General features: G+C 44.3%; 1 protein-coding gene across 1 annotated transcript; it reads right to left on the minus strand.

Moving 5' to 3' along the window:
- LOC119172097 (putative tRNA (uracil-O(2)-)-methyltransferase) lies at positions 1 to 25735 on the minus strand. Its single transcript, XM_075889990.1, has 10 exons — positions 25147 to 25735; positions 24298 to 24517; positions 21990 to 22058; positions 19372 to 19476; positions 18221 to 18292; positions 12771 to 12871; positions 11407 to 11590; positions 2219 to 2526; positions 1236 to 1348; positions 1 to 201 (listed from the first exon to the last, which is right to left on the minus strand). The coding sequence occupies exons 1-10, from the start codon at positions 25593 to 25595 to the stop codon at positions 26 to 28; spliced, it is 1797 nt and encodes a 598-aa protein (XP_075746105.1). The 5' UTR covers positions 25596 to 25735; the 3' UTR covers positions 1 to 25.
- Positions 25736 to 25767: the final 32 nt, after the last annotated feature.

Raw genomic sequence — 25767 nt, forward strand, 5'->3', positions numbered from 1 at the left:
TTAAATGTGCATATAAAGCTGTTTATTACTCATGAATGAAAGTGCACTCATCGCCCTGAAGCGGGCAACCCTGTGGATGATTTCGGTGAAACCAACAGTGTTTCCGCTTCCCCGGTGGCTTCGTGACCGAGTTCTTCTTGGAGGAGCCCACCTTTTCAGCTGCCAACTTAGGAATGTTAAGTGACACCAGGCCTTTGTCCACTGCAACAGTTCAAACCACCTTTGTCATCAACACAGTGTTCAACACACAGGCAAAGAAGTGTCACGAAGTACAGATAAAGATCATGTAGAGATAATCTGCATACAGATACTAATCAGAATGCGTGTAGTTGCCAAGTTTACTGGCTGTCTACACACATGCTGCATCTTGCAGAAGATATTGCTCAGAGCATACGAGTTGCACATGATCAGCACATCAGTTTCATGTAATCACTACAAAAAGCATAAAAATCAAAGATAACATTTGGAGATATGGTATAGTTGCCAGCGATGACAATGGTAACAACTACGTAGTAGGTTTGGGTGAGTTGGTTCATGATGCAAATAACTTAGAAGTAGTGCAAAAATATGATAACAAAGAATACACACAACAGGACTAGTGCCGTACTTCCAACCCAATGTTTATTGAAAGTTCACCACTTGTACTATGCCACCCAAAACGCCTTGTCACAAAAAATGCTATAAATAAAGGTTGCAAATGTGCGTATTGGTATACCAGGCAGGTGTTTTTTGAAAAGACATCTCTGATGAGTAGTTAAACTAAGTGACACTGCACTGACACACTTATTAACAGCTTTATTAATAAAATAAGCTTCCGCAATTTCTATTTCTCTTGTTTGATTTTCTAAATGTCGAAAAACTAGTGTCCTCGAACTTGGGTGTCCATGCGCATTTATAACGGTGAGAGAATAAGTGGCTTCCATAGCCATTTTTCACACTGGCAAAAGCGTGCCGGTGAGGCACTGGGGGTTGAAGCGTGCATTAACTCTCGACTGCACAGTTAAAAAGCATGCAGGGGAGAGTTAATGGCAAATAAACTGACATAGCAGTCCTGAGAAACGCGACTGGCACGCAGTGGACTTCTCCCACATTGGGACGGGCAGAGTCGAGATACAATTTTGAATTTGTAAGGACCAAAATATCTCATTCTCGATATTATAAGTTCTCGATCTAATGCAGTATTTTGCGGGTCTCAGTGACTTCTCTAAACCGAGGTTCAACTGTACAACACTAACCTTGAAAGATGTGCTTGTGGTTCCTGACCAACGTCTGGAGGCCCCCACACTGGCTCTTCAGCATGTTCAGATCCTCTTTGCTCAGCAGGTCTGCGAGCTCACTCAGGTGAAGGCTGCCTGCAAAATTCATGCCAAAGGAGGACATGCCAATCAGCACAACACACTCATTCATAGTGATTGGCAGAGTAAAAGATCACTTCACATGTCAGCGATTCGGTACAGATGTGTGCTAGCTGCAGATATTTGCAGTGACCATACAGGAAGGATACATGTCGCTCAGCCGGGGGTTATCAAACTGCATTCAGCCAAACTTGGGAGTTCCACGAAGGGAACTCTAGGGTTCTGCTACTGGACAGAAAAAACTACACCTGCTCCAGTTTAACCCCATTAAAACATAATTTATTCATTTAGGTAACGCAACTTGCATTGCATCTCGTTAAACGGGCGCATCAGGGGTATACCGAGTAACAAAAGGCCCACATAGCAGCAGCATTAGTGAAATTTTAGCCATAGTGTGCAATATGAAATTTTGGAGGCACGATGATAGTGTGCACAGATTCCCGCTAAACTTGTGCTTTTTCGAGCACTTTTTATAACATGAAAGCATAAATCAACAGGAAAGTTCTTCAAACTGAGAGACAGAAAAAGATATTGGCAGTTTATAACATCTAACATTATAACATCTTATAATGGACACACAAACAAATTATTTGTGGCCCATGGCACATCTGCATTCACGTGATGCAGTTGTTATGCATGCCAGTTTGCAACAGTGCTGTGGTGGCTTTGTAATCAAAATGTGGAACAAGCACAGAATGGCTCTGCCATAGGTGCAGTGCTACAAATATATATTTATAACCAATTTTTGGATATAACAAAGTATTTTCATGGCAGGTGCGACTTTGTTATAATGAGATTTGAGTTTAATTATGTGTGCTTACCAACAAGCCCGCATAGCCACCACAAGCAAAGTGAAGTTTGACTTGCCTCCTTTGAGAAAATGATTTGGTTCTGAAGACTCCGGTGATCCACCCACAGAGTCGTCCCCCAGTTGCAGGAGCTTCTTGGCCAAGAGGTCCACCGTGCAGTCCAAAAAATCCCTGCCCAGCTGAGTGCAGTTGCGAACTGCCTCCGTCTTGGCTCTCGGCTCAAACTTTTCCGCGTGCGCCTCGTGTTCCTGTTTCAGTCTGGACTCTTGCTGCAAGTCGATGCGGCTTGGAATAAAGCCCTCAATGTCTTCGGCTGCAGCTTGCTGGTCTTTTCGCTCTCCCGGCTTGCACACCAGGCAAATCTGTGAGCCATAAAGTGTAAAGAACAGGTACTATGACAACCAAGTTCCTGGCTTGTTTGTAAGTCTAATACCCCTGATTACAAAATAGGTTACTCGAGCGCACTGTTCTTTCCTGCATATAATGCAAACAATGTATACAGAAAACTCGAAGCTCAAGTTGGGGTGTGAATTTTGCATAAACCTTGGTGCACAAGTTGGCTTTGCAGCCCTGCTTTGTGCCAATGCAAGGAAAGCAGGTGCAATGCAATACTCGGTCTTTCTTTTGTGATTACTTTTTTTAGCGGATTGTAGTTGGTGCTGTACGTCGCATGCAGGGGCGGCTTATACGCGAGAAAATGCCATGCACTAGGCTAGTGTGAATATTCGAATGCTTCAAATACTCGAACAAATGTCACAGTATTCTTATTCGCATTGATTGAAATTTATTGAAAATTTCAAACTAGTAGAAATGAACGAATAAGTGTATATTAGTTTGTGTGTAACCACCGTAAAGATAGGTTCACTGTAGTAGACGAGTGCTCACCTGTGAAAGCATCTATTAAAATGTATATTAATTCGCATGTAGCTTTTTTTTTTTTGTAAAGGTGATTTCGCTGCAGTGAAGGGGTGCTAAGCCGTAAAAACATTTATTTATTTACTGAAAATTTACACTGCTGCGAAGCCCCACTTTAGCGTTAAGTGAACGTCATCATTTATGACCCTTGTTATAGCTTGTTATACCAGCTTAGTTGCTCTAAGTACAAGATATATTAAAACATAACATAATTGATAGGTTATCACTCGCATTCTACCAAAAGTGAAATCCTGCTACTGTTTAAAGTTGTTTCCACTTTTTCTGAAACGAGAAAATTGCCATTTTCACAGGCCTTGTTTCAATTAAAAAAATTTATATATTGCAAAGGTTCGTTCGGTTATGATGATATGTTCATTTTTTTATTACATGTGTAGTGGGGAATTTCACGCCAATGTATTCTATTTGAATTCGATTCAAATTTATTCTACCAAAATCACTATACTTTTCAAACCTAAAATTCACTATTCAGTGTACACGTGAGCATGTCAGTGGCGCCATCTAATCATGCAGTGTTTAATTAAAGGGGCTCTGCGACACTATTTTAACACGTATTTTTCATCAGTTCTGCTGGTGCTGTGGAACCCGCCTGTATCGTTGCGCACATGGCAACGCCGAAATGGACTCTATTATCATTTTAATTGTGAAGTGAACTGAAGTTTATTTCCTTTCATACAAAGGAGGAAGCTGGGGCTAAAGGCTGGGGTGCCTGACAAAGGCCTCGGCTCTATTGTACAGTCTGGCAACAGTTAACATAACAGTATAACTAAACACATGACATAATAAATAGATAAATCAGCTACACTTGCAAGTACTACAAAATAAACTGTTCTTAAGCATATATCAGTGATAATGTTGTTATTTTTAACAAAAACCATAGTCGAATAAATACTTCTTTGTTTCCTTTTTAAATGTTTTCATTGAAACATCAAAATTAACATCTGCAGACAGTTTATTCATAGCCACAGTCACCTGATAAGTTAATTATTGTTTTCCATAGTTAGTATGCGTCTTAGGTACCTGCATGTTTTATTTTCAGAAATGGTATGCATCATTAGCCAAAGTATTGTTTTGAGTATGTAATTGATTGACTTTAATATGCTGCAACAGACGAAAAAAGTAGACTTGGTTGACATTAAGCAAGGCATAGTGACGAAACAATGGCAAAGTGAGAAGATCCTGGGGACGGCCGCAGTAAGCATGAATGCACCACAAAGCTCTCTTTTGAAGTACTTGTAGTTTCTGATAGTTAGTAGTCATAGTTGTTCCCCAGACCAGAATACAATAGGTTAGTTTAGAATATACAAGCGCATAATACATCTGCAGTCTCAACCATACGGGTACAAGAGTAGTAGTCCCCGTGTAGAAAGAGCCAACACTTTTGCTTATTTCAGACGCTAATTTTGAGACATGCGTGTTCCAAAAAAGGTTCTGGTGGAACCAGACACCGAGAAATTTTATAGAATCAACCTCATGTATTCTTACGTGTCCAAACTGTATGTTGACCTTATAAAAAACTGCAGTATTAATCGGTCTAAATATAATATACCTGGTTTTCGATAAATTTTTAAAAAACATGTTGGATTTTAGCCATGATTTAAGGTTACCTAAGTACCCGTTTACCATAGCCTCAGCTTGTACAAAAGATTTCGCTGTAAAAGATATATTTGTATCATCAGCATACATTATCATGTCAAGAGAACCTGGTGGTTTGGTTATGTCATTGATATATATTAAAAACATAGTGGTCCTGTATCGAGCCTCGAGGTGCTCCGCAAGTGACAGTTGGTTAGATGTAATGTCGTTCACCCGTACATACTGCATTCTATGACATAAGTAATTTTGTGCTAAGTTGAGTGTAATACCACGCACCCTCTAGTAATTTAACTTTTGTAAGAGGATTTTGTCTTGTACGCAGTCAGATGCCTTTCGAAAAATATAAACAGACCAAAGGTGTAAAGCTTGTGTTCTATGTTTTCAATTATTTTATCTTTAATAGCAAGTAGCACTTGGTCAGTGGACTTTTTCTTCAGAAAACCATGCTAGCAAACAGATATTATCTTGTGCTTAGTTAAAAGCATTCAAGCCTGCCATTTATGACTCCATCAAATAATTTCGAAAATACTCGCAACACCGAAGTTGGTCGGTAATTTGACATGTCCATTCTGTTACCACCTTTGTATATTGGAAAGACCTTGGCGATTTATAGGTCATTGGGAAACACACCTGTAGTAAGCATTAGATTAGCAAGATAAGACAATATGTCAGATATGAAAAGTGCAACGTACTTAATGAGAACTGATCTTATATTGTGACCTGGAAATACATAATCTTTTAACTTGTTGATGAATGTCGCTATTTCTTGAGAGGATGTGGGTGAGAAAAACAAGGACTTTGATGAAGAAGTAGTAGCGTTGTTGCATTCCTTGTCACGTTCAGGCGAATCACCGAGTGGTTTACCAACATTGACAAAGTACTCATTCAAAGCACAGGCTAAATCAAAACGGGACAACATTCTATTCGGCATACTAGTTTTGTTCAGCACATTATTATCTTTCACTGTCGTTGAATTAGTTACTTCTTTCCATACTTTCCTACTGTCGTTTTGGATTCTCGTGAATCGCTCAATAAAATAATTTGTTTTTGCTGTCTTTAATTTTTTATTCAGTTGATTTCAGTACTTTTTATACTGTTTTAAAAGCTTCGGTTCCTAATGAAGGAATGGTACATCTTGTTCCTAGTGCAAATATTTTCGTGTAAGTCTTCATTTATCCAATGCTTTCTGATCTTTTTCCTGTTTAATCTTCTTTTAAATAGTGGGAAAGCATTGTTATAGGCATCTGAGAACTTGGCAATAAATTTTGCGAATACCAAGTTTACGTCACCAATATTGCATATGCTATTCCAATTTATATTTTGAATGAAGAATTGAAATTTGTTTAGTTTGTCTTAATTTATTTCTTGCATTAAGTAACTATCAACTGTAACCTTGCATTCTCGCACTCTTTTGCTAAAGCAAAAAATGTGAATATGATGACTAATGTCAGAGCTCAATAATCCACATTGAATACTACGTGGTTGAATGCTTGTGACACAAACATCTAAAAGAGTGGCTGTGGGAATAGTAATTCTAGTTGGTAAAGTAATGTGATTGTAACATGCTAAAGATGAAATAACAATATTGAAATCATGAGTGCTTGGACTGTCATGCAATAGATTTATGTTAATGTCACCCAAGAGTACAAATGGAACAGTGGCAGAATTTAATTTTTCAAGCAATGTTTCAAGAAAACTTAGAAACTCTCTCTTATTTCCAGTCGGTGGCCTATAAATTGCCACTACGATTACATTAGACAGTGATACAGTCAAACATTCAACACTGGGACTCATTATTGAGCAGTCCTCAAGTACAGAGTGCGGGTTGTGGCATTTAACAAACAGCAAGGCCTCCACATCTTCCGCTAGAACGTAGAAGATTGTTATATGCATAGCTATTGAAATGAAGGCGGTCGTTGTGTGTGAGCAGCCAAGTCTCAGAAAACACCAATATATCAAATTCTCTTGTTAACCACGTAAAGAACTGATCGAGTTAATCGCCTCTGTTTTTCATGCTTCGAACGTTAAAGTGGATAACAGATAGTTCTTGGTGTCGGTTCTGCAACTTAGCATTGAGAGACTCAGGATTGTACAGAGAACAAGTCAGTATTTTGAACATTGCCATGATTGTTTGAGCGAAAAATGATGCAGCTCTTGTGATATTTTTGCACAAATCACCTTCATTGGCAATCCTGATGGCATTCGATGATTCATTCCTTCATGCGAAAATCTTGCCTCCGCTCTTTCATACGAAATTCCCAGACATTTCTTTTTTGCGGACAATTGTGGCTCCCAGTAGTTGCTTATTAGCATGAGTTAAATGCTCGTTAATTTAGACCAAATCAGATCCAGGAAGTCCCAGCATCTCATTTGTGACATGATGTTTCCTAGCTTTCGCATTCGCCTGTCGCTTATCGTGTCGCACAAAATGAACGATAATGTTGCTCTCGCCCGTCACTCGTGCTGGTATCTTGTGGCAAGTGTAAATATCAACAGCACAGAGTGGTCCGTCAATGCAATGACTTCGCCAAGTTTTCTATTGACTTCATCAGCGTAGTCGACTGACTTGACCCCCTTAAGCTCGAGATTATTCAAACGGCTATACTGTTCAAGCTCATCAACTCGTTGCGATAGCTGCTGATTCTCTTTCTCGAGAGCTTCGTTATTTTTTAGCACGACGCTAAGTTCCTGCCTCAAAGCTTTCAGTTCTGTGTTAATCGCATTGGTTTCATCGCAAGTATTACTACAAAACATGACACTTTCTTTGACAGAGCGCATTTCAAGTCTCATTTCATGCTTGAAGTTATCCGGAGCTTTCACAAAATCTTTTGACATTATTGCGAACAAAATAACAATACAATACTAAGAAATTCAAAAATAAAATGCAATGGAAACAGTGTAACAGAGCTTGGCAATAGTGCGCAGAGACTTATAACATATGCAGGGAAAACTAGAGGTATAGCTCACCTGTAAGAGGCAGAAAAATTAGTCTGTTACCTATTGCTTGCACACCGCTGCCAAACTGTGTCAGGCCACGGAGCTGGCAGCCTTTATAACAGTTAAAGCAGGTGACGTCTTCCTAATCGGCTCTTGTGATACAGCACTACGTCATATAAAATCAGCAAGTATCAGGCACCGAACATGCGTCTCAGTCCGTAGTGCTGAGACGCATGTTCGGTGACAAACTACCTTGATTTAAGACTACGGCGACACACATCAACTATTTTTGTTATGGGAAGTGATGTGGTGTCATTTGACGTCACGACAAGCACCATTCGCTTTTTATTGGCTTGACGCTTGAAATAGCGTGCAATATTCATATGGTGGTAGCTAGGCCATACAAGTGAATGGTAAAAACAGCAAAACCCTTTTTCGACTTTCTCAGAAAGAAATCATTCCTGTTTCGTACTTATGTATTTTCAGAACAATGAACACAATGCTTAGCCTGCGAACGAGGCTATGGTATGCCAGCAACTAAAAGTGGAAACGCATGCCGCATTTTTAGCGAGCCAAAAATGCAACAGGGCGTGGGCGCTGGCGTTGCCGTAGAAGGCGTCTTTCATGCAAGCCGAGAAATGACCTCGCCCAAAGCGCCCGCCATGGTGAACTAGTGGCTAAGGTACTCGGCTGCTGACCCGCATATCGCGGGATTGAATCCCTGCTGTGGCGGCTGCATTTTCGATGGAGGTGAAAATGCTGTAGGCCCGTGTGCTCAGATTTGGGTGCTCGTTAAAGAACCCCAGGTAGTCAAAATTTACAGAGCCCTCCACTACGGCGTCTCACGTAATCATATGGTAGTTTTGGGACGTTAAACCTGTGGGAATTGAGGCTAGCCCGCCACCTTTGTGTGGGCTTTGCCGCCTTTTCTGCTGTTCTCATGTCCCGACATGACTACCCTCTTCCGCTGTTTGCCGTGCTGGGAGAGCGAGGAGTGACGCTTAACCCCTCTCACCCGGTAAGAGATGTCGACTGTGGCGCCGCGCGCGGAGTCTCTCAGGACGTTTCGCGTGCGTGCGTCGGGAGTGAGCCAGATTTCTCTAGGACAGCTGAGGCTGAGCACGCATTCTCCCTTCCGTCCGTCGACTCCCATTGTTTGGGGCTCGTCGGACTTCGCCAACGGCGCTCCACGCCCGCGGTGAACGCTCACCTTTTGTTGCTCCTTGCGAACGCTAGGCCGAAGAGCGGTACAGTGCCCTAGTGCCTGGTCAAACTGCGCCGACCCATATCTCTCCAAAGCCAACGCGTGCGCCTTTGTCCTCACTCCAGCAACCGGACCTTTGTCCCGATGTCACTGTGAATCACTTTTACCATGGAGACGTGCTCGCGGCACCCCTGTGTAGTGCTTCACGCCCGTGGCGTGGATAAGCCCATTTGCTTTCCCGCCGCGCCTTTGCAACGGACTGTACTGCGTTTTGGTGTTGCCACAGACAATAAAGTGTTGCGACCTTGAGCAGTATCGTGTTCTGGCCACGGCGATCGTTAACGCCTGCCCTGCGGCTCCCTAAGACCGGACCCATGCTAGTGGCCGTACTCGTTCGGGACACGTATACACTACAAACCCACATACCAATCAATCAATCAATCAACCCTGCCCAAAGCGTATGTATGTATCTTACACAAGGTGACCATAGAAGCATCTACTGCGCGATGCACGTGGTTCCCAGTAACCATGCTAACGACACCGTCAAAAAGAGCGGTAACAAGATATTGTGTGAAAGCCACCGTGAGGTAACATTTCCGGAATGTCTTTATGCGATGTGCACTGTGATTAGAAGCTGTCTTCGACGTCAGCAGGCGAGTGAAATGTGAAAGAGAACGTTTCTCTTCGCCGTCTGGTCGAGTTTCGAACTTTGAAGACTCATAACTTCACTTTCCGTGCACCAATTTTCATCATTCTTGTTGCATTCGTCTCGGTAATCATCGCTACACGCGTTCTGGTGCGAAATAAGGCTGTGTCAAAAGTGTCGCAAGCCCCTTTAAAGAGGACACAGTTCTGCCGCCTTCTGCTCAACCACTGTTAAGCTGATTTGGAACTACTTAAATAAGCGCTAACATTGTTTCAAGCAAACTGTACCTGAACAAAGAGCTACAAGAAGCCTCTGTCACTATTGTCACTACCATTCACAGCGTCAGTGGCCCAATTTCAGTGAAGGTAAACATGAAAGAGCTCTAGTATTACACACATTTGCATGGTCATACGTACTATTAGCGTCAAATGAAACCCGAACAGCGGCAAGCCTTGTCGACTGTGTAGTGCACGTCGTCCAGTTATCAACGTTGACAGGCACGAGCATACTGTTCGGCAACTCTGTGCATATACGCGTGCCTGTTCGCGGGTGATAGCTGGATGGCATGCACTATACCATCGCGAAACTTGCCAATGTTCGTGTTTCATTTGACGCTGATAATACATCTTATAGGCTTTGAAAATTTGTGTGCAGGCTAACAATACCTGTCTAAGCAGCTTACATGCAGCTAAACTGCAGGTAGTTATGCTTCACCACACAATGCTTAGTCATCTCCACCATTGGTACTCTTCACCGCATTTCCTGAGTGTGTTATGATGAAGGCTACAAAGAAAAGTCCATCATTATGGATAGTGTAAATAAAACAAATGCTGTGCAAGCCATCCACATTTTGAAGTGGTACAGTGCTAATTTTTTTTCAATGGCTCATGATTGGGCTTGTGCAAATGTTTGAACAAATAGAACACGGTACTTGAGTTCATTTTAAATTTATATTTTTGGAAATTTCAAAGTTTTTTGAAATAAACGAATAAATACTTTAGACCACATGTAAACTTCCTGCAAAGGTGGCTTCACTGCAGTAAAGCGGTGCTCCACCGTGAATACACCTAACCAAAAAAAAAATCCCCACTGCTGCAAAGCTCCACATCAAGGTTGAACAAACATAATACGCTGACATCGATTCATCATTCTTTTTATCAAGTTTAAAAGCTTGTTATACTAGTTTATATGCTCTAAGTACAATAAATTTTAAATCATGACATATTTTACAGGTTATCACTTGCATTCTACCAAAAGTCAGATCCTGCTACTATTCAACTTTTGAACCAAAAAGAATTACGTTCGCACATGCCTTGTTTTGATTTTTAAAAAACATTGTGACGGTTAGTTCGGTCATGACAATTCTGCTCATTTTTTTTTTATATGTGATATGTACTATGCATTTGAACTCGATTCACAATTATTCACAGGTCTGTTGTGAGCAGTACATTTGCCAGGGCACGGTGTTACATGTAATGAGTGTGGAGCTGATTGGCAGATCGACGTATGTGCGGTACAGTGCTACGCTTCGGCACATTATTTCGGGGGGAATGTTAGAATTGTTCAATATAGTGAATAACTCAATATACCCGTATTTGAACCTAATACAAGCACTTCATGGTGCATTTTTATTCATGTTTTTCTACTAGCAGTGCATTAAGAATGTCCGTTACTCTGTACAACTCAACTGCCTGCTTACAGTCTAGCACCAGAAACTCTGCCTGCACAGTATGCATCGAAAACGATTGCTGCCACAGTCAGAATAAGAACAGCCACTTGTTCCAACTGTCGGTTACACGGCACATCCCTTGCCCAACATGTCATGTCCTTCATACCAAGGACAGTTTTTGACTGCACACAAAGCATCTACATTTCATTCCAAGTTTGCACGAGATGGGTGGACAATGGTGTTGACCAGTTCCTCACCCTCTTCGTGGAAGGGATGCGCAGCCTGTCCAAGGCGACATCGAAGCCAAGGTCGTGGCAAAGGCCTTGCAGGAAAAGCAAGTACGACTGGTACTGGCTCATGCCGCCGTGCTGCCGCTGGTACTTTCCGTGAAAAGTGAAAGGACAGCAGGGCAGCAGGAACACCCGTGCGTCTGGCCTCGATCTGTCGACACAGCCAAAAAATTCAGGAAATTCAGGAAATCGTTCCTGCCGGACCTTCTTTCTTTTTTCTTTTTTTTTTCACGCGCGATTTCCAGTATGCTATCAGCAACATACATATTAGTAAGGGACTGATATAAAAACACACCATAAAAACATGATTGATTGATTGATTGATATGTGGGGCTTAACGTCCCAAAATCACCATATGATTATGAGAGACACCGTAGTGGAGGGCTCCGGAAATTTAGACCACCTGGGGTTCTTTAACGTGCACCCAAATCTGAGCACACGGGCCTACAACATTTCCGCCTCCATCGGAAATGCAGCCGCCGCAGCCGGGATTTGAACCCGCGACCTGCGGGTCAGCAGCCGAGTACCTTTGCCACTATACCACTGCGGCGGGGCACCATAAAAACACCCTCTGGGCTTAGAAATTATTAGGCAACTTAGCTATCAATGTGAGGTAAGTGCATTAGAAATTATTGCGGACACTGAATTTCACTTCAGGTGTTGGCCACAGCAGGATGGCCACTTGCGGTTCTAATAATTGCCACAATTCAGGTCTATGCATAAGCTAATACTGGTCTGTTCACCTCTGGATTGCATGTTTCACTTTGTGCATGCAATTATTCTAAGGTAACCATTCATTATACCTGGGCAACTCCAATCACATCTGGCAACTTTTCATTACAGTAGGTAATTTTGTCTCTGACTCGCACTTGGTTATCTTTGGTTCTGCCAGGTAACAGGTGATTATAACAGGTGACATTTAAATTTCTTCAGTAACCTTTGTTTACCCTGCATTACTGTTACCTACTTCAAGTATCTCCATGCTACATTAATTTGACTTCTATCATTTACTTTCATTTGCACTTTTCTCTATACTGTAGACTATCAGCAAACAGAAGTCTTCTTAACTGGAACTGAAGTTTAAATGCAGCAAGTGATCCTGATAAGATTGATTTCGCACTTGTCTTCTGCACCTTTGTTCATCTCTCAGAAAAAGTAATTCCTGTTAAATGGGACATATTTTCCTGGTTTCTTTGGGTTTCCTTTAAGGAGAGTCACCAGCTTTATTTTTCTACAACAAGCAAGCTTCGGCACAATCACAGATACATGATATAGCTTTTTTTAATCCGATGACGCTCATGCTAATACATCAAATTCGCCAACATGGTCACCTCGAGGCCAGGTACGGAATCCACGGAGTCAGCTCATCCGAGTGGTTTCCTATCCACCATGAGTACTCTGGGAAACGGGTTTCAGGCGTGATGGGTTGCTCCTACAAGAACAATAAGGTAAGGCTGAAAAATTGGCACGAATCGGTTGCCTCGCCGAGCACCTGTGCCGTAGATGTCGGGTACAAAATTGCATGCGGCAAATTACATTCTATAATTGAACAACAAGCGACTCGCAACATGCTGCCGAAATATCAAGAACTGCAACGATGCCTAGAGCATGGCTGATGGCAGGATCTGGGAACAAAAAATGTTGCAATTATTGGCACATCCACTTTTGCGAGATCAGTGCATCGCACTTTATTGCACATTATTCATACGAGTCCGAAAATAAAACACCCACAAACTAATACGAAACAAGGATTCGGCACACAAAACCAGTGACTGAAGTTAGACACTTCAACCCTTTGTTGCAAATTTCCCTCTTTAATTATTCCTTGCCTCTAACACGTACAAAAGAACAAGCTCGTAAGTCCGAATGAAACCGATTGCAATGCATAAAGCAAGAAAAATATCACACATTATGTTCAGATAACATGTTCTCAAGCTTGTAACTGAGCAAACAAGAACAGAGAGCGCTGTGCTGTTCAAAAGAGTCAAGTAAGCACTGCTTAGGGGGTGAGTTAGGTCAGTGTAGAGGACGCCACCTGTTGCTTCTAGTAACTGGGAGGTGGCGCCCCCACTCTGTATAAAAGGCATCGGTGGGCATTAAATGGGGCTTTTTGCTGTTTGTGAACTACGCGTTGTCGGGTCATTCTTCGCGGGCTTCACACCCGCTTTTGGCTCGGCTAGCGGCGTCTGTGCTATCCGGGCACGTCACTACATGGTGTCAGAAGTGGGATCCTGCAACAACCGTGCCACATGCAGGATAACCCAGCCGCCGCCTCCGCCAGCTTCACATTGCGAACTCCGCCGCAGTTCACTTTTGACAACCCAGCCCAATGGACGGCGTGGCTTCAACAATTCGAGGATTACTCCTTCGCCTCAGGACTGTCCTCCTCCCCCAAAGAAACCAAGGTACGCACGCTCCTCTGCTGTATGGGTCCCCAAGGTCGCGAGGTGCTTTCGTCTCTCATGTCAGACGCCGAGGCCTATCGCTCGTACTCGGGCGTGACAACAAGTCTTCCGGGATATTTTGTAGACCCCGTCAACGAGGTATACGAGTCGAACAGGTTCCACAAGCGAACGCAAGCGGTAGGCGAGTCAGTCGACGCATTTTTCACGGCGCTCCGAAATCTCGTGAAGAAGTGCAACTACGCCTCTCGGGAAATCGACGACCGGCTGATTCGTGACAGATTTATCGTAGGTTTGCTTGACTCTCACTTGACCGACCAGCTCTGCCGCAATCCAAAGCTTACACTGGACGAGGCGCTCATCCAAGCGCATCAGTACGAAGACGCTGAAAATGAGAAATTGCGGCATCAGGGGACAGGCCTTGCACCAGATGCACTGAACGTCGACGCCGTTGCGAACAACCAGTACCGAATGGCTGACGCCCCAGCATGCGAAGCTGCCCGAAGTAAAAGTCACGACTGTCGGCCTCCCGAGTATCGCGCCGGCCCGAAGTCGGCATGCGATTTTTGCGGCCACGCCCCTCATCCGCGATCTGAGTGCCCAGCACGGTGGGCCACATGCAACCAATGTCGCAAGAAGGGACACTTCGCGGCGGTTTGCCGCTCGAATAATACTAGGCGTTTAAGCCAAATCCAGCTCTGCGCCGTGGATGCCTCGCAAACAGAACGCCGGCACGTTGTTGTTCATGTCAACGGACGCCCCCTTCAATTCAAAGTGGCTACTGGGGCGGACGTTTCGGTCGTACCACTGAGCTTCGCCGGGTGCCCTGTAGACCTTGACAAACCCGATAATGAACGATTCATGGGGCCGGGCCGCTGCCGCCTAAGGTTGCTTGGGACGTTTCCTGCTACCCTGTCGTGGCGAGGCCGGTCGGTATGCAAAACGTTGTACGTTGTAGCAGACATTGACTCTCCTCTGCTGGGGTACTCGGCGGTAGTGGACCTGGGAGTCGTTCAGTTTGTTGACACCGTGGAAGATGTGGAAGCTCCGAATAGGCCCCCAACGTCAGACAAGGCCGCAGCTTCGCTGTTCTCAGGCCTTGGCGAGATGCCTGAAGAATACCACATTCGTATCAAGCCGGGAGCGATTCCATTTTCTCTCAGCGTTCCTAGGCGCATCCCTATTCCCCTCGAAGGCGTAGTCAAGAAAGACTTAGATGCCATGGAAAGGGACGGGGTCATCCGGCGAGTCACAGTGCCAACCCCGTGGTGTGCTGGTATTGTGCTGATACCCAAAGCCAATGGCGAATACAGAATTTGTGTTGACCTCACGAAGTTGAACCAAGTAGTTCTTCGGGAGAGACACCTTATGCCCACAGTGGACCAGGTACTTGGCCGTCTTGGCAATGCCGCGGTCTTCTCGAAACTTGATGCAAAATCGGGGTTTCATCAAGTAAGGCTATCGGAAAGCTGTCAGGAGCTGACTACGTTCATAACACCATTTGGACGCTACTGCTACAGCCGCCTGCCCTTCGGCATCACGTCCGCTCCCGAAGTATTTCAGCGCCAAATGTCTCGGATTCTAGAGGGCCTGGAAGGGTGTGTGAACATAGTAGATGACATTCTAGTATTCGGCAGGAGCCGCTCCGAGCACGACAGCAGACTCCAAGCAGTCCTTCGCAAGTTAGAACAAGCGGGTATTACGTTGAATGCCTCGAAATGCTCCTTCGGGGTATCTTCCGTCAAGTTCCTTGGTGTAGTGGTGAGCGCCAGTGGCATCTCGACTGACCCTGACAAGGTATCTGCTATTGTGAACATGAAGCCGCCGACAGATACGCATGGCGTTCGTCGTTTCCTGGGCATGCTGAACCACATTGGAAGATTTTTACCGAACCTGTCTGCCGTCACTACACCGATACGGCTCCTGTTGAACAAGAACGCGGTCTGGACCTGGGACCATGCGCAAGCAACCTCTTTCGAGACATTGAAGGGAATGGTGGCATCTAATGCTTGTATGGCCAGCTACAATCCAGAGCTACCCACCCTTGTGTCGGCAGATTCCAGTTCGTTGGGACTAGGTGCCGGTTCTCTTGCAGGAGCAACAGACGGGAGAGCGACGGGCTGTCGCGTTCGCGTCAAGAGCACTGACTACCGCTGAGCAGCGGTACAGTCAGATTGAGAAAGAAGCGCTTGGTGTCTCTTGGGCTATCAAGAGGTTTGAGGAATTGCTGCGCGGACTCAGCTTTGTCGTTGAAGCCGACCATCAGCCGCTCGTCAGGTTGCTTGGTTCCGCCGATCTGGACCTCATGCCCCCTCGCATCCAAAGATTTCGCATAAGGCTCATGCGATATCAGTTCACAGTCAAGTATGTTCCAGGAAAGTACCTGGCCACGGCAGACACCTTCTCTAGGGATCCCGAAGGCTCTTCCACGTCCGAAGAGGACAGCAAAGAAATTTTTGTGTCTCTGGTCGTGGCAGCCCTTCCTTCAACCCTGGCCGTACGTCTTGAAGAATTCAGGTCTCACCAAACTTCTGACGGCGAGTGCTCAATGCTGAAAGCATACTGCATGAAAGGGTGGCCTCGACGAGACCGTCTGCCGCTCAACATGACGCGTTACTGGGACAACCGGGGAGACTTCACTGTATGCGAGAACATGCTGTTCATGGGCGGACACCTAGTTGTACCCGCAGCACTACGCAGAGACATCGTGAACCTGCTGCACGATGGTCACCAAGGCGTCAATCGGTGCTTGGCGGTGGCCCGAGGCTCTGTGTGGTGGCCCGGTCTCAACAGCCAGGTTAAAGCAGCCGTAGAGAACTGCCCAGCATGTGCTTCTATACGCGTTCAACGTTGTGAGCCCATGATTGCGACCGAGACACCATCAGCTCCGTGGGAAAGGGTGGCCATTGACTTGTTTCATGTTGCTAATCAAGAGTTCCTGGTGGTTGTCGACTACCGTTCTCGGTACCCAGAGGTCCTCACACTCCGGTCCACTTCTGCGGGAGCCGTTATTTCTGCGATCAAGAACACATTTGCCCGACACGGCACCCCGGTGACTGTTGTCAGCGACAATGGGCCACAGTTTTCCTGCAAAGCTTTTGAGGACTTTGGAAAGACATACGGTTTCACGCATGTCACGAGCAGTCCACGCTACCCGCAGTCGAACGGCGAAGCAGAGCGCATGGTTCGCACGATCAAGGAGTTGTTTCTGAAGGCCACAGACCCGTTTCTGGCTCTGCTAGCATACCGTAACACTCCCGGTGTGCCTGGCTACAGCCCGGCCCAACTGCTCATGGGACGCTCTCTGCGAACTCGTGTGCCAGCCACGGCTCAAAGCCTTGTTCCATATTGGCCTCAGGTGAAAGAATTCAATGACAGAGATGCCGCCCAGAGACGAAGACAACAGAGAGACTACAACAACCGACACGCAGCGCATGACCTTCGTGCTCTCGACGATGGGGAGGAAGCCTGGGTGCGTGACACGCGGGCAAGGGCGACGGTCCTTAGCCCGGCTCAGAGGCCCCGCTCGTACATCGTCCAGACGCCCAGTGGCATACTAGTGAAAAACCGCAGACACCTTGTCCCCTGCAGCAATCCTCAGTCGGCCCCCTCAGATGAGACCGGAATCCCCAACCCTGCGGCCCCGACATCGGCGCCGTCTCCCGGACCACAGCGGGCAGCAACCGGTAACACATCTGACACTCCAGCTCCTGCTGCAGGATCGCCAGGTCACCGTTACACACGATACGGCCGGCACGTGGTGCCACCTCGGAGACTGAATTTGTGAGACTGCTGCAAGGACTGTTTCTTGGTGGTGCTCTTTTGGAACACTTGTGTTTGAGAGCTCCGGAAGGAGGGATGTAGAGGACGCCACCTGTTGCTTCTAGTAACTGGGAGGTGGCGCCCCCACTCTGTATAAAAGGCATCGGTGGGCATTAAACGGGGCTTTTTGCTGTTTGTGAACTATGCGTTGTCGGGTCATTCTTCGCGGGCTTCACGCCAGATTTTGGCTCGGCTAGCGGCGTCCGCGCTACCCGGGCACGTCACTACAGTCAGCAGTAGGCAAAAAAATGATCTGGTACATTTCTGTTCACACATTCATTTCTGAGGCTACTTAACAGCACAGTAATCTTGAGCAGCCTTTATTCTTCTGGTCGCCTGTTTCAAAAAAGAAAAGCACAGCTAGCCGAGTTGCAATAGCAGAGCTCTCTAAAACAGAACAGGATGCTGTTCTAGGATAACCTTGACAACAGCGCCAGCTAATGTACACTAGCCTCACAGATTCAATTTCGGAAACTTGCGGCATCAAAAAGCTCACATCAAAGTTAGCATATGGACTCTGACATAACACATTCTGCAACTGTCTAATACCTACTCACCAGTAATTTCGTACTGCTTCCAAAGAGCTCCCAAATTTTCCGTCTTCTCACGTCCACACCAATGCCGTCATACTGCATCAAAAAAAAAAAGGAATTTAATAAAATGTTTTACTGGGCAATCAGATTCATTCGAGTGAGGTACAGAAAAGCATGAATTTAACACAAGATAATGAGGCGGACAACAAAAGACAAGAAACTTAACCTGAGGGGGGATCAGTTGCCCATCCCGACACACACACACTGTACGTGCCCATCCCAACACACACTGTACGTCTCACAGCAGTCATGTGATATGAAATTTATTGTTTCACACACTGTGTTTTAATGATAAGCTCAAAAGCTATTCCCAATGGCTGCCACGCAGTATAAGCCTGGCATAAAAACTGTGGCTAGAACCATTTCTGCTTCTAAAACTCTTCTAGAACACCAAAGACACCTTTGTCAAAATGATAACGTTTAGTTTAAGGGCTGCGCAGGTAATTCTCAAGTGCTTAAAGCTGATTCTGCTAATGCTAACTTTTTAGCCAGTGAAAAAAAAAAGAGAGAAAAAGTTTGATTACTCTTTATACTTTGCGTATACTTACGGAAAAATTTTCGAAAATCAGATGGGTACGTATATAACTTTGTACAAATTTCTGGCACAAAAGATGGCAAAGCTCTGGCAAAAAGGTAAGAACTACATAATGAGGCCAGAATTTCACATTTCTGCAGGTTTTTATCTTACATCATTTTTAACAAGACTGTTACACCACTTATTTTGTACAAATGTGATTTTAGAGTTTGTTTAGGCTTTCACATTACACACACAAAAAAGCAAGTCCCTGTTGTCTCCTGAGTCAGTGATGCCAAATAAGTTTGATTTATAACCAAGTCTAATGATCCCACAGAGAGAAACATGGTAACGAAAAATACCTTCAAGAGCATGACGTTTCTTTTTTGCGGTGAGATTTATGATGTCATATTATTGTATTAGCCAGTCATACAATGCTCCATACCAAGTGCCCATCGTAAAATGCACTAAACAGTATGCGAAAAGTGCATGCACTGTCTTAGAAAAGCGAACTAACTTGACATATGCTCTGAACAAAAGCATACGCACAAGTAGGCAAATGTGCCAATTATATTACACTTAAATTTTCAGTGACACTTACCCCTTCAGCTGCAAGTAAATAAACAAGAAGCCCATTGCCACAGCCTACATCAATGAATGTGGGTGCTTCGTCACGACCATGTTGCATCTCTTCGTCCCAGACAGCCTGCAAAGATAATTCGCCAAAGGAATGTTGTCACAGCTCTATAGAACTAGATAGATGCAGCGGCTACAAGCAGCATTGAAAGCTTTGCAAAAGGCAAACGATGACCGTGGCAAATCGCATGAAACTTACTCCTGATGCAATTCTGTATCCCCTTCAGAGGCGGTGAGTACAATTGTACATATCAACTATGGAGGTGCATCGTGCAGCATGCCTTTCTTGGAGTGGCTTGAAACACAGTGCGCACATTTACACAGGCTTCCTGAGTTGACAACACGGAGGAAGAATAGACAAAAGGGGAAACTTGGCTTCTTTCTACGCCGCGATTGTCACCCCCCCCCCCCTCCAGGGCAGCCGCAATCAAACGTCATGACAGTGCCACCTACAAAACTGTGGCTGAACTGCCGCGCCGGAGCAGCAGACGCGAGAAGCATCGTCTGCTTGCACACTTGTGCTCGCTGCTCAGTGTATTAGTGCATAACTCAGATACACTCTCTAAACTAGACGGCGAATCGTTATGACGAGTTTTCACTAAGCTAGCCGGATGGCCTTAGGAGAGAGACCACACTGCGATAGTTTTGCGAAGCTGTCCACAAGCGCTAAACAGGTTCACTTTCACTCTTTCACCTTTGCATGCAAGGGTCGAAATATTTGTGGGAACATGACGTACAATATGGGGTGATTTAAAAAAACATACAAGGGGACCTTTTGGAATTAAAAAAAGAGTAAAAAAAATAGAAATGAAAAAAAAAACAGGAAAACACTTTTCTTATGTGTCTGCTCTCTTTCGAAGCTTGTTTTATGTTGTAACTTCCTGAGAATCAATCGTTCATGCCAAGCTACAATGACCAAACACATAAAACTGAGAACCACGCATTTTTCGCGATGTAGCTTACCTGGAAGTTTGAAGGTCGGTAAAATAGTCGCCGAAGACTTCTGACTCGGAACGAGAATCCTCTACCTTTGCTCGTTTGGCGCTGCTTTTATGGGTAATTTCAGCAATATTCCGGCTAATTCTTGGCTTTATTTCTGGGCACGAGTAAGTGAAACCTCTGCTCAAAAACTTAAGGCGCCGCTTCAGCGAGTCACAAGATCTTTGGCTGGTCAGGGATGTCTGTAAATTTAAGTCTAGCGTAATATGTCGTGCCTGCCGACCGTTCCGCTGCGAAAATAATTTTCCTTGACGCATTCGCTTCTTTCTCATTGTCTATCTCCTCTTCATATAGCCCTCGCCCATTTTTGCTACTGTTCTTGGTCAGACGGAGCGTTGAGAGGTTGATTGATTGATATGTGAGGTTTAACATACCAAAACCATCATATGATTATGATAGATGCCGTAATGGAGGGCTCCGGAAGCGTTGAAAGGTCACTTTTTTTTGTTATGCAGAACTGATTCACAGCTTGAGGCAGTCTCTGCTCTTCTGTTCAAATCAAGTGCCATCAGCTCAAACGTGCTTCGTGTCTTTCTTTTGCGAGTAGTAGTTTTGTATGTCACTGTTACATTGAAGAATGTGCAAAATCTTTCCTCAAGCTACACAATGAGTGATTTTAGGCACGCGCCTAACTACGATTACAGATCGTCTGTTTTTTTTTCAATTCTACCACTTCATTTCTTTCATTGCCCGCAGAGCATCTGATCCAAGATATATAATTTCAAATGCTGGCACTAAGACGTTCTACTTGCTTAATTTTGTTTTTGCAAGCCGCACCAGTGAAAAACTTTCATAGCTGCATCCAGTAGCACTGTGGAGACGACACTCGGGCACCGTGGGCGCGCGCGCTCTCCTACCGCAACGGAAAGCGAATAGTTCTGTGCATTGCCGCAAGGATCCCCCTGCGCACGTTCGCCAACCTTCTCTCCCAGGGAGACATTATCGCGGCGCGCGCTCGCACTGTCACCGGCCCTAAGTTTCCCCTTCTGTCTTTCTTGCTCCGTGGTTGACAACTAGCGCTTATTTAACTTCAGTGTGTTACGTATCGCTGCAAAGGATGACCTTGCTAAGGACACTACCGGTTCACCAATCTTTCGGCATGCCGTAGTCCAGGACCAACATCAAAAGTATTGTTTTTCTTTGCTCAAAACTAATACAATCAAAAATCAAACTGGGCTTGCATTTTGAGCCTAATATTTGATGCTTTTTAAGCAAGAATCAAAGCTGACTAATTGCAAAATAATGAGATTTCAATTAATTTCTAATTATCAATAATTAATGTTGTGCAGAACAACATATTGCCTAATTTTTTTTGTTGGGATGTAATAACGAGGGCCTTCGAAGTATACTGCATAAATTTGACACGTCTTAAGACAGTTCATCATGATTTGCACCCGAAGACAGTATAATCCTTCATGTGACATGTTCAAAAATTCATTGTTGTGTTACAAACTTTTTGAGTCAGTGTAACAATTTTACTTTTGTATAGATTTCTGCCAAGAATTAAGCAGCATCGGAACATTTTTGACAAAAGCCTTTTCACAGTTACGAGTAAACCAAATGAACAGTGCAATGAATGCTTACCAACAGGTAGCTGGCAATGGCAATGTCTTCGTACACGTATTTTAGCGGATCAGTGGTTTCGGGCCAGACCTAGAGAAAAAATCGGCGCTTATTACCACCCACATAATTGAAGTTCATGATAAAGGTAGAAATGTGCAATCTGTACAAGCGCCCCTTACATATTTCGAAATTGTCATATTGCTTCAGTAATCTAAGGTCAAGTCAATAGCATCAATTTTCATGCAAACTCATGCCAACGTTTCTAACTTAAATGTAAATGCAAAAAACAAATGCTCAAAATAACGCCTGAAAGCAGACATCAAGTAAGTATGATGTTGCTGGCTGTCAGCTGCAATACAACATAACTTGGTGTTGCATATTTTCGACAACACACTTGGTCTTCCATTCCTTATATGTTACCTATTGCGTAAATAGCAGCAGCTTGACGATTTCCAGGCAAATGATGAATGACAGAATGCACATAACTTAAAAAAAAAAAAAATCGATCATTGCAAGCTTATATAGCTTGCCAAGGTGCACCCAATTCCCTTACATGTCCACAACATGTGCTTACAAATGGCAGCAAACATTATCACGCCGATGAAGTAGAATGTCAAAATGTGCCAATCTCTAGCAATGCATCGAATGAAGCTACCAGGTAGACTCTCATGAATGTACTGCCCTCGGTATTATGCTGAGAGAACCATGAAATAACCATCATAGAAGAATAAAACATATACATACATAGTGCAATGTATGTCTACTTTTTATTTGCATTTATGTTGGCTATTTCCCTGTTGCCTTAGTGTACTACTTAGCGCAATACAAACATTAAAGCTGTATGTGCTCAACTCTGGGTTAAGCTTATGATTGGCTAATGTTAGGTATCGCTGTCCTGAGTTACCTGCCACTGTATTGTAGCTACTGTTAGAGGTTTTCCAACACTTCAACCGAATTACATGCGGTGAAGACTACGTCACATAGTCATAGTGTGTAAAGCAGTACTTTATTTACATACTTTTTCATTCATATATTTCAAGTTACCCATAGACTTCCTCCTCCTTCAATTCAATTGCAGCTGCTGCTACTACTACTGCTGCTGCTGCTGTTACTACTACTATAACTACTACTCTGCCCCATAACGTATAATATCAAAGCCAGGCACAAGTTATGAAGTTTTCAATGAGCAATTCACTGACCAGCTTATTCTCCTTAATGTCCCTGCACTCAGATGCTGCATGAACCTTAAGTGATGTGCACGACCGCAGAATACATGACCTGATTAAAAAACATTCAACCTTACTAGCAGTCCTGGCATTCTAAAATGATTTGCTCAAGGGCCCATCGCAGGAAATAATAACCTGAGGACCATGGCACCTGTGAAAGTTGTCAATTTTTCCAAGTACGAACATGTGCAATGTAAAATTGTACCAACATATTATATTGCTTGTGAGGCTCAAATAGCTAATGCTACTAGATTTTAACTAGCTTTCCTAAGCTGTGTAGCAAAAAGAAGCTTTCACAGCATTCGTGCTGACTACATTCACATCGCCACACGAGATCTTGAGTGTAGATTTTAGTTGTCACTGTGTGTTGCCGTTTACAAGACTATGCCACAAATGCACTGGACAAGTATAATGAAGCAGTCACTTTCACACAATTATGCTCTTTCTTTAGCGTTCACTACTTATGGCTTACTGATTCCACTGATAATACAGGCACGGAACTGTGCAAACCACTTATGCTACCTGAAAAGAAATGAAACTGTTGCAGCGAAACATAATTGCTACGTCATTTGTACTGGCTGTGGACTTTTAAAATGACGGCTACAGTCAGCATGCGATTTGCTACGAGTATGAATGAAAAGAAGTCTAACTGACAGACTAATGCTTCCATGTTTGAACGTACACATATAACCCATAAAGTGGACAGGAGGACGACCACTGTCGTAGCTTAGTTGGTGGAGCATCACAAGCATTATTAAAACATTGCAGTCTCTGTGGGCAGCAAGTTGTCTTTTCACACACTTTAATTTCCCAACATTTAAATCATTATTACTACTAATAACATACCCTACACTGTCCTTGGCTTGAGTGTCTGTTAGTTCTCATTTGTGTAGTACAGGTACATATCTTTGGAATGCAACAGCCTAACTTTTCTCCATCCTTGCTCCAGAGCTCTTTCCCAACATTGTAATTTCTGCAGTTCGAGCTCACGTATTATCACATTCATTTACTTGTAGGCATTTGAAGAATTGCAACTCTAACATGCATTTTACACAGCTCTCACACAACCACGAAACCAGGTTTCACTAAGTGCAATCACTTACTTTGCAAAGATGCTTGCCATACTTCTTCTTCAGGTTGAAGTACATTGTGTTGTACTTTTCAATGGGCACCTGGCTGAGCGAGGGCACCGCCAGCTGCTTTCCTTTTGTCATCGGTTCACTGCAAGCCCATTTCGTCACTTTGGGCAGAATGTGCTCCTTCAGCCATGATGCTCCCGACACTTCATCTTCGCATTTGAACTTGAAGAATTCCAAATGAATTCTAGAATGAAATCGGTAAACTAGATCTAACAACTGCCCATGTAATAACACGTTTAATCTTTTGACACCAACACCGTGTCACTGTATTTACATTGATACCTCACTGTAACAGAGTTGCATCTAGCACAAAAATACTTATTATAAGCAATAATCGTTTTAGCAACATACACAATTCAGGACACCACACACTACTGTACGTTGTCCTGAAGAATTTTTATTTCATTATATTCGACGGTTCTTTATATTCGTACATTGCAAGTCCACCGTATTTAGTTGCCTCTATCCCATTAACATGTTTTGTGTTCAATTATCAAAGAAACAACCAAATTCAGTGGCCAATGCAGCGAAACGCGAAAGCCACTCACAGAGGTATCATTGCACATAACTCGCAGTGACCTTATCCGTCGTGTGCGACTCTTTCCACAGAACGACAGGTTTAGCCTAGGATTAACCATGTGGGCGCACTGTTACGTCGGATATTAGCGCTTTTCATTTACAATAGACAACTAGTAACGAGCGTACATTGTGTGCTGTGTCCACGAAAACCTATTACTACATTCAGCACGACTAATCCTTGCCAGGTTATGACCTGATCACGGGTGACCCTGAACAGCGTTGTGTTAGCGTTACCTGAAGTCGTCACTCAAGCGTAGTCTGTAGGTGATGTTGGGAGACACTGCGGACGTTTTGGAGGCGTTGTAAAACACGGCACTGTCACCAAACACCATCACCACCTCCCTCACGGGAGAGAAACGGTCAATTTGCTTCGGAAACAGTTCTCTTTCCAGCACATATCCCACGATTTCGGAAGCGTCCTTCCAGGGGCATTCAGTGCGATCTGTCAGTTGCTCCAGGACACTGTCAAGTCCATCCGCGTCCACGGCGCTTATGTGTTCTGTCAGAGTGGTGGACGCATCGTCGGAGTTCAGTAAAGCTGGCTTGATGACGCGTTCGCGGAGAGGTTTCACGCCAGTCAGTCGCCTGTTGATGGTGTGTGGTTTGTCGATCCAAACTCTCAGCGCAGTTTGGAAGGAATCCAGGCCTGGCACTTCCGCAGAACAGTCGGCATTGAACCACATCTCAGCGACTGTTTAGCGACATGTCAGTCAACAACGAGGGCAGAATAACCGTGCAATAACTTCAATACGCAGAGCGTCCACATAAATCGCACGTGCAAAGACGCAACCCACGCAAACGACGCCATTGATCACGATGGCGATTTGTATTCTCCCGTCTGAACGGAAATTCCTA

The sequence above is a fragment of the Rhipicephalus microplus genome, chromosome 3 (genome assembly GCF_043290135.1).
Source record: "Rhipicephalus microplus isolate Deutch F79 chromosome 3, USDA_Rmic, whole genome shotgun sequence".
NCBI lineage: Eukaryota > Metazoa > Arthropoda > Arachnida > Ixodida > Ixodidae > Rhipicephalus > Rhipicephalus microplus.

Excerpts from the sequence above, each read along its gene's own strand:
- LOC119172097 (XM_075889990.1), bottom strand. The coding sequence starts at position 25,595 with ATGTGGTTCAATGCCGACTGTTCTGCGGAAGTGCCAGGCCTGGATTCC. Across the intron at positions 18,293-19,371 it reads ATTTACTTGCAGCTGAAGGG|TATGACGGCATTGGTGTGGA; the intron begins GTAAGTGTCACT and ends TTTTTGATGCAG. Across the intron at positions 12,872-18,220 it reads GAAGCAGTACGAAATTACTG|GAGCAACCCATCACGCCTGA; the intron begins GTGAGTAGGTAT and ends TTGTTCTTGTAG.